Source organism: Cynara cardunculus, assembly GCF_001531365.2.
Source record: "Cynara cardunculus var. scolymus isolate 2C chromosome LG 16, CcrdV1, whole genome shotgun sequence".
Classification (NCBI taxonomy): Eukaryota; Viridiplantae; Streptophyta; class Magnoliopsida; order Asterales; family Asteraceae; genus Cynara; species Cynara cardunculus.
In genome coordinates this window covers 19,644,287-19,654,512 of record NC_037543.1, presented here as the reverse complement: position 1 = coordinate 19,654,512, position 10,226 = coordinate 19,644,287, and the positions used below count along the sequence as shown (strand labels likewise).

At 35.6% G+C, this 10,226-nt stretch overlaps 1 protein-coding gene across 1 annotated transcript; it reads right to left on the bottom strand.

Annotated features, from left to right (window-relative positions):
- Positions 1-6,446, bottom strand: LOC112529084. The gene is made up of 9 exons (XM_025140159.1): positions 6,192-6,446; positions 5,232-5,298; positions 5,049-5,126; positions 4,691-4,743; positions 3,814-3,897; positions 2,038-2,090; positions 1,898-1,962; positions 1,731-1,789; positions 1-169 (listed from the first exon to the last, which is right to left on the bottom strand). Exons 1-9 carry the CDS (start codon positions 6,444-6,446, stop codon positions 80-82), a joined length of 804 nt encoding a protein of 267 aa, XP_024995927.1. The 3' UTR covers positions 1-79.
- Between the last annotated feature and the right edge of the window lie 3,780 nt (positions 6,447-10,226).

The window sequence follows — 10,226 nt, the reverse complement described above, 5'->3', positions numbered from 1 at the left end:
AATCAAATCTTAAAAACAGCAGATAAATGAAACCCGATAGATTTAGTATTCTAACCTCAGAATGCCAATATGTGGAGATTTAGATGGGGATCCCGTAATTAGAAATCTTCCTAACCTCTTCATTAAGAACCCTCCTTTCTCGCTTTGCATCTAAAGCAAGTTTCGACACCTGAAAACAAGGACATCCAACATGAGAAGCCTTGTCATTACTTCTCAAAATAAACGCAATATTTTCCTTTTTTCTGGTAAAGTTCTAATCCAAAATTACGTCTTTGCCCACTAGCAACCATTACAAGAACAGTGAAAGAATCAGTTGGCATAAGATTCCTCTATTTTGGAATGGCACAGAAGATTATAAAGAAAAAAAACAGGCATTCAATTTAAATAGACAAAAACCCTGCTATTTGTGTTTGTTTATAAGTGTCACCTGGGTACGGGTTTGGGACCATAGTGTGAAGACTTGGTCATTAGGACCACAAGAATGAGTTGTTGCATATAACTGTTTGGTGCCTTTCGTATGCATGACAAAGCAATACAAAAACTTGTTATCCCAAGTTTGTTGTGGCGTTAGACCGGGACAGGATGGGATCGAGTGGGACAAAAAAGCCAAAATAGGTTTAACAAAATCAGGGAGATAAAAGACAAGATTAGTAAATTACTAAATTACTAAATTACTCATGTCAAATTTAACCCAAACCCTCCACAATTTTTCATCCGCCAACCTCACTCTCACATGTCCAGTACAATACATCCAGTCCGCTCACCAAACGCACCCTTAGAGGGCATTTGGTTCATGGAAAGGAATTTGGTGGAATTGGAATCCATCAAAGGAATTTGACTTTGAAGGAATTGGAATGAAATCTAACCACGCTTTTGGTTGGCAGAAATTGAAATGGGATCTCGCAAAAGAATTGGAATCTGCATGTGCTAAAGAGTGGGGGGATGGCGGCTGTGGCAACGACAATAGTGGTGTGGTGGTGTCGGGGTTAGGTGTGGGTGGCGGTTATGACGACGATGGTAGTGGGGTGGTGGTAGGTGAGTGGTGGTGGGTATGGGGTGGGGGGGGGGTGATGGTGTGATGGCGATAAAAGTATCGTGGTAGTTGTGGCAGGGGTGAGTGGGTGGCGGCTGTGACTCTGAACAGTAGTGGCATGGTGGGTGGGTGGCATGGCAACGACGCAGGTAGCGGCAGTGAAGGTTGATTAGGGTGGGTGGTAGCGGGGGTGGTGAGGTTGAGGGCGGTGAGGATGGAGGTGGGGTTGTTGGTTAAATTGGATACAAAGGTTATTTTTGTCTTTTAAAACCAAATTATAAAATTTATTATGTTTGCCACGAAGTGCTGTTCAAATCCTTCACTTATGCCAAGGAATGGTCAAATCCCTCGACCATGAAATTCAATGGAATCCACTCAATTAAATCCACGAACCACACATCATGGAATTTGGTAACCGAACAGCCCCTTAAGGTTTGAATTCACTTGTAGCGATTTTGCAGGCTTCTAAAACCAACGGAACTAATGACTTCTATAACTCACGGTTACAGCTTTTGGTTAAGTCCATTCTTATTAATGCCACCAGGGAGCTTTTTGTATGCTTTGCAAATGATGTTTATGACCATCCTCAAGGACTGTTCGTCCATAGGTGGAAGAAGTGGCATTGAAATAAATAGAAGAAAAAGATGACCGAATCTCAAAGGACTACTGTAAATGCAGTGTAGTTTTAAGTACATACTGCTGATCGGAATTGTGATGCATCCCTTTTTGGAAGCTCCTTGAGTATATCTTTCAAGCCTGATACGATTAAAATAATAACACACAAGAGAGAATCATATGCCACTAATAACTCTTTTATGTGTTCTAATTTAAAAAAGTAACCAAAATAACATCATTAATGCATACCCCCTGATTGTCTTTCAATCTTATAAGCTGAGCTAATGACCCCCTGGATCTGCTTTCCGGCTTGTCTACAGATTCAAACAATAACTAAAATGTATAAGATCAGATTAAGCCCAAGACAAACGTTTACCACAAACACAAACCTGAGTTTATTCCTTCCCCTTTTCAACTCTCTTTCTGCAGCTAACGAGAAATTCTGAAAGAAACATTGATTCATGGTTTGTTATGTATTCTGCTGTACGTATCAGTAAAAAAACAGACTGAATTGTCACATCAATCAGCTCTAAAAGCATTTCAAACTGCAACATTCACATATGATGTGTGATATATCATTGAACATCACCTGAGAAGGATATAGACCTTGTTCAGAAATAAGATGCAGATTGAGGAGAGACTTGTCTAGATGTCACACAAGTTGAACCTCAGCACATTTAAGACGAAAATTGGATGATTTACAAATTTAACCTTGAAGGAAGCAAAACTGTAGAATTAAAGTTCTATTTCTTGTTCCTGTTTATGGGTAATACTCTTGTGCTTTTGCAGCATAGAAAAATTACCAACCAAGTATGTGACATCGCTACCATAAATCTTTAAAGTGATCGCAGGAATAGAATCCATTAACTAAGCACAAAATCTGCGACTGTGGATGTGCATGATCTTCAACTATAATTTGGACTAACGGAGCTTCTTTCCATTCTCACATAAAGGGATTCACTTGGACAAAGGATTGAAAGGAAGAATACTGGATCCAGATCACTGATTGAGACGAAAGATATGGAGGGGGGAAATACCCTGGTTGCCATGTATATATTTTGATTTTCCATGCATAGGGGTATTGGAAGTAAGGATGGTCATAATTCATAACGAAGATCTAATAAAAATTGTTTATATTGCTTTGTCAAATTTTGCAGATTTATCTCGAAAAGCGATATAAGGATATTTCAATTAGGAATGTAGTTTCATCGCCTGATAGCAAGACAGTTTGGACTCCATAATCCAGGTATATAGAATCACTTGGAAGTTCTCAGCAACTCAAATATGAGGAAAAGTGTTTCCAACTGATCTTTGGTGGCATGGAAGAGGATAATGTGAGATCGCAAAAAAATTCTTTCATTTCCGTGAAATTGTTCAAGCATCCTTAAAGATGGCAATTTCGCATGGAAAGCCATTCATGGAAGAGCAGCAGATGACTTAAGAAAATAAAGTCAAACAAGTCCCTTCGGGTTGAATGCCTAACCAAGATGAAAGAAAATCATCTTTTTCCTGTAAGCAGTTGCTATTGAGTTATAAACTAATATTTCACTTTTGATATAAAATAGGTTGCCAAATTCTGTTCTATAATTTGGTGATTTTTAGGTCATATAACAGAAGAAAATGATATATTTTGGAAGATGGTACCTTTAAGTATTTTTTTTTTTTTGATTAACCTGGATATCCAACCCGCTATGCGAGCCGACTAAGCCCAGGGCAACCACCTGCTTTGCAGATAGCCCGGAGTCGCCGCATTTGAACCTCCGTGGCGACAAGGGGATTTTTATTCCTCCTTGGATTTGAACCTGGGACCTCCTGGTACTTTTGACCTTTGAAGCCAAGCTCAAACCAATCAGGCACCACCCTTGTGGTTACCTTTAAGTATTTTAGATCCACTGGAAGGGGAGAGAGAGAGAGAGAGAGAGAAGTTTGAGCTTAGTGTAACTGTGTATGAAGAAGTCCGTTCAATGTGGATGAGATGAGATAAGCCTAGCCTTATGAGCAGATTGGGGCAGGCTGACTAGTCTTAGATATGATTTGTGCCCTTCTGTCTTAATGCAGAACAACATATTGACTTACTGGCTAATACTTAAAATTTAGAATAATTAGCACAATTAGGAAGATGCCCTTGAAATTTATTAGCATTCATGAAAACCGGAAAGGAATACCTCCAGTTTCTTTCCTTCTTCCGTAATGTCTTTAACCGAGTCTCGTAATTTCTGAACCTTGGCAGTTGCTCTGGAAAGCATGGCCTGTTCACAGCAAAATAGAATGATAAATGAGTTGCAGAACTGCAGCCCCCACAGCAATTGACATCTAAATGGTGTGCAAAGCTACTTCAAGCTTTGAAACACAGACATAAATGCAATAAACGAAATAGAATAAATGCAAGAAAAACAAACAAGCGTACATTATATCAGAGTTAGGAACAAAAGGACGAGAGTTGGAGTATTAAGTGCACCAGGAAGCACAAAATCTCTTAAATGCACAATATTGCACTATTGGTCTCGTAAAATAATTCATCATGTGCAATTCCTTTCTAGTACAAGGACACATTAATGGAAGGTGAGAGAGCAGTGACAAATTCTAAACAATGAATGTGAGAACAACTGGTTTGTTCTACAATCAACTACCAGCACTCAAGTTTCTACTTAATTGCTTTAAGAACATGCATGTGATTGAAGTTTAATTGCAGGTGTAACAAACATCAGAAATTAAAAACAGTTGTTACCAAAACCAATGTTTGATCACACTTGTCTCCCAGACTCCCACAGCTTGTTAACAATGATAATAACACCAAATACGTCAGATGATGAACTCTTTCAATGTAATGAGAGCCCTCTATAGTTACTGTATCATTGCACATATAAGTTGCAGCCAGTCCAGAAACCGTTCACAAATCCAACAAGGCGATGGAAGCAATCAGCATCTAAATGTATGTAATTATCTAGAAATATCTACTGATTGCGTCTAATGCAAATGAAGTCCACCTCAGAAAATTGAGTAGCAAGAAATGGAACTCTATAAGAAAGTTGTTAAATTTACCTCTTCACTTAGAAAAAGCCGCAATGTCTTGTAGTATAAAGCACGCCTTGACCCTACAGCAGCAGGAAAAGTTACCAAAGGTGGCTGGTAAGATAAGTTGATATGGAAATTAATAATTTTGATACCCTCCATAAGCTTGAATGGAGAACCAATAAACAATTTCAAGTTTGGCAATCTACTTGTAATTTCAGTATACTTCCAAACCTTTCCATCTTTGCTAATTATGAATTTAACAAATCTAGGGAACTAATTACGCTAAATACCGACTGAAATTCAGGAATTAAATGAAGTTTATATTACTTTTTGCAGCAAATGCATCGAGTTCCTGTAAGTAAATCTTGTAATTTATGAGCCTTACTTTTAACAGCCAGAAACCCTGAAACAACAACAATTCCGCTGGTAGCAAATGGATTTGCAGCAGCAAAGAAAACACCCTCTGAAACCCACCATTCATGTCAACAGCAAAATTGAGCCAAAAACATGAGAAACCAAAGAGAAAACATTTCAATCGCAACAACAGTCAGCCACTGGACTAACAAACCTCTGATCTTTCCAAACAAATAATCCTCATAAGCATTATATGCTGACTTGCGATCTCGCAGGGATTCCTAAAAATAATAACAAAACATTTAAATGTCAAATGATTGCATGTCTTGATAAAACCATTTACAACTCACTTTAGCCTTGATTTGAGAAAATGAAAGGCGACCCAGATGGGTAATCTTAACCAAATCTTACCTTCACTGATATCACAATTGACAAGTTACTTGAGCTTTAATCATCCCTAACATCTGGCATTATGAATGATTGTGGCATTGACACGCTCTATAATTGGCAAGCTTATTAGTCTACGTTTGTATGATGTCCAAACCATGTCGATTTATATAAAAGGTAGAAAGATAATTGCAGAGAAGGTCTAAGGGCAAACCAAGCTCCATTCAGAAAACACCCGAGCAAGATAAAAAGAACAAAATCGAACCCACGACCAAATGAAAAACTCTCTTAAGATAAAGCAAATAAAATATCCACAGGTATAAGTAAACAAAATCGAACCCACGACCATTGTGTTCAAAAACTCCATTGAATACAAGTTGAACACACAACCAACATTATCCTATTTGTAGTTCTTGCTATCAGGTTTATTATGTTTAGCCAATGTTCTTGAATAGAGTAAAACCGGTACCGATAACAAAGTTGAAGAGTGAGACATATGAAGTCCATAATCAAAGCCTAGCTCTTTGTCGAATGTCCAGGGGAAAAAAAAAAGGAGTACGATATGCGTGCATGAATTTGCTTATCCTAATTACACCGGTATCAATAACAGTCATTCATAACCTTGAACATAATGACAAAACCTAGTTATATTCTAACACAGAGTTGAAATGAACGACATTACTTTTATTTCATCTACAACCGAAAGGAATTTCTCAAATTTGGAAAGAAAAAAAAACATGATGATCATCATCTTCATCAACAACAACAAAAATTAGGAGAAACTTACGAATGTCATTTGAAGATTAGCACTGGAGGTCAACTTAAACTGCTTAAGGCGAGATGTAGTGGCGGAAATTGCAGATTCCAGGGTTCCTAGTATGGTTTTTGGTACGATCAGTGCCTGTTGGACGGCGTTATCAACCCATTCTGTGGCGGAATCACCGCCCACGGGGTTCACTTTCTCCAAAACATCGATGTCCGCCGACGCCGGTGGTTGCGATGGTGGTGATAGGTTCGCTTTGTTTTCCCTTGATTCGTCCATTTTCGCCGGAGAATCGAGGCGTTGGCAATGAAGAGAATAAAGCCTCTTTAAATGTAAAATTATTAAGAATAATGATAATGAGATTTTTATTTATTTAGAATTTGATTGAGATTGTTTATAAAAATAATTTATTAATTTATTTCGGTGTGACATCGGTAATAAGCACTTTTAAGTGTTTGGATAAACAACATATACCGGTGTTAAATGGGTAATAAGGAGTTTTTGAAGAAGATAAACCATTCTAACTTATAATAAGTTGATAAACACTTTTGTAAAAAAACATAAATTATTTCAAATAAACAATTCCAAACACCCCTTTAAATTTATGTAAACGACATCTCTAACAGTTTATTTAAAATGAAGAAAATAGAGATTTTGAGTCAATATTTTATTTCAATAACTTCCCCAAAACTATCTTTAAAATGAAGAAACCGAAAGAGAGAAGGGTTCTTTTCTCCAAACATAGAAAACATATTAAAATGGAGAATCTCTTGAAGATGAATGTAATTTTTTTGAAAATTTTGACTTTTGGTTCTCCATTTTGATATTTTTATTGTTGGAGCTGCTCTAAAATTTCCAATATGATTTATATTTATGTAACTGCAATAACTAGAATTGCAACCGTGATAATCGTTATTTTGAAATATTAACCGAATTAAAACGTAACCCTTTTCTTCCTTACTGGTTGGCATCAAGGTCCACGTACATGTGGATTAGAGTGTGTTGGTAAATTACGAGATGCAAATATTTTTCCAAATGGTGGCACCATTTACTATAAGAAAAAAATTTGAATATTTTTCATAAAATAATTTTCGTTTTTCATATGTGAGGTACTGTGTTCAATGTTTTATTGAAAAAAAGTTAGAAACACAATAAATTTGAAACTAAAACCCAAAAACTAAGAAAAATGACACAATCAAGATTCAAACCTAGGTCTAGGGTGAAAGAAAAACTATGCAAACAAACTCTACCAAGGAAAACTCATGTCACCATTGTAGTTTCAAAATATATATGGTTGCACAAAACAAAATGATACGGTAGCACCTTTCATAACCCTATAATTTTTTTAGATTACGCTAGAGGAACGAAGCGGTGACACATGCCACCATATCTATTAAAGTGGGTCCGCCCCTGTAAACGACATCCTTTCTTACGGAGTAAGCACCTCTTATTTATTAAGAAACAGTCATCATATAGTATATAGACCCTTAGGGGTTGTTTGTTTACCTCTTAATAGTTCCATTAAGTGATGAATCTTATTTGGCAAAAAAATATGTCTTTTAATGGTTCTAAAACCCTCTGAATGATTTTGTATTATGGATCTTAACCATTAAGCGTCCTAATTTCATTGTAAACAATTACCAAACGTTATATTTCATTTTGTACTATATCATGAGAGTCTCTTAATTATTTTGACCACTTAATCATTCTGCACCAAATCATTCATCAATTGTCAAACAACCCCTTAGACAAGTTGCATTCCTATTACCTTGTCAAGTTCATTCCATCAAAAACCCAATCAAACCCCATATCATCAAAATAACTCAATAAAATTAAATCCAGTTCAGATCAATTGGAAGTATAGTATCGAAGAGCAACATGCTATTTGAACATGCTATTTGAACTTATTATCTTAGTTTTCTACTAGTTTTTTTCTCACATATATAAACATCAGTTTTTTACATTTCCAGTTCTTTGATTTGGTTCAAAGAGGGTTTAAATGGGTGGATGGCCATAGGGGCCTTGGCCCCTGGGTTTTTTTTTTTCTCGGTAGAGTGAAACATCTTCAGTCCATTAAAGTTTTAAGTATAAATTTTTTTTGGGCCCCTCCACTATTGCTGATCCAGTTCATTTGTGTTCTGCCTCTGGCAACATTCGAAATAAAAGGGGTTGCATATTGGAGGAATTTACAAGTTTTGGAACTCGTTAGTTGTGTCAATGGGTTTATCATTTTGTCACATCGGTTATTGAATATTTTAAGAAACTATGAGAAAACTGAATATTTCATATATCCATAAAATCCAATTTGGTATCAAAGCGTTGAAGAAAAGAGTGAAGTCGCGAAACATGAATCCGATGAGGACAACGTGAATGTCGTGACTCATGAATATCATCTCCAACTTTGCTATAATTTGTTTTTATGTAACCAAGATACAACTGAATTGAAATCTGTAGGGCTCCAATTACTGGAAAGGGGAACAACTTTGACCTAATCTATTTGGCATCGATGTTGGGCTTTATTATCTCGATTTGATTAAGTAGGTTTCAGACATCGTTCTTCATGACTTTTCTTTATCGAAGCATTACTTAATTACCATCATCATCATCATCGATAAGTTGTGTTTGCAGAGGGGGCAACATGAGGGTATTCGAGAATGAGCAAAAAATACATGTTTTCCATAAGAAATAGATGCATAAAATGATAACATCACATGTTAAAGTCTAACAACCTTTTGTCTCAACCTACTCTTTAACCAAGCAATTTTGTTGCTTAATTGGTATTTCACATCTGACTGAACCCAGTAATCGAAATTTATTTCATTAAAAAATTCATTTTGGATATTAAAAAATACATTTAAAACAATATGTTGGCATGTATCTTGATGCAAAAATATCTTGAAAAGATATCTAAATAATGATAAAATTAGGAATTGACAAGTATCAATGGAAAATAAAGCATCTTAATAATAATAAAATTAAGAACTGACGATTTGATGATGATTATTCATTGAAAAAATGTGTAGAAAAGAATATTGTTGTGTTCATTTCGTAAGACATCGGTATTACATCCATCCCATGTGGTCTTTAGGCCGGCATAGGTTAGGGTTTAGATAAGATGTGGGCTATTTCTTTACCAGATCGATTTAAGAATAACAGAGAATGAAACATATAATTATTTATGTTACAAACTATTTATCGGCTCATATTCATATCTTATCCTTTAAGATAAGTGATAACGGGGCGATCAATAGAGATGAACAGTTAAAACAATTTAAATCGCAAAAAATATTGTTAAACATGAAATACATAGTTACTATATATATATAACCATTGGTTCATTTGAGAAGTAATAAGTATTTGAGAAGTAGAGAAATGATCCTAGCCTTTCATCTGGTCAATATTTGCGGCTTTGACTGTGAAGCACCGGATAATTCCTTGCATGGTATGTGTAAGATAGAGAGTAGTTTCATAACTTTTATAAATAAGTGGCAAAACAAGTGTATATGTGAACCCTTAAGTTCATATGTGAATCAATTAGTTAGTTCATATGTGAATTTGTATAATTCACATATGAACTATTTAACTGATTCACATATGAAACCGTGATTCCCATCAAAACTAATTAATTGATTCACATATGAATTATGGGTTTACATATGCACTTACGGTTCACATATGGACTTGTCTGCCGCCTATTTGTAAAGTTATGAAACTACCTCCTTATTTTTTGTTTGATCAGTCAAAAACAATTATTGACCAATCTTGACCGTATAAAGGGCTATGATCACTGTTTTACTTCTTGAAGACTTACCACTTCTCAAATGAACTTCTCTCTCTCTCTCTCTCTCTCTCTCTATATATATATATATATATATATATATGTATGGGCCTAATAAAATGAGAACTAATTAGTTTGTGGTAACTGTGAGAACCAATATTAACCACAAATCAATAGATAAATTAGGAAATTTATAATTTTGACAATTTTGAATTAAAATATTAATGCAAGGATATTTTTGGTATTTTAAAACTTTCCTCTCTCCTCTCTTCTCTCTCCAG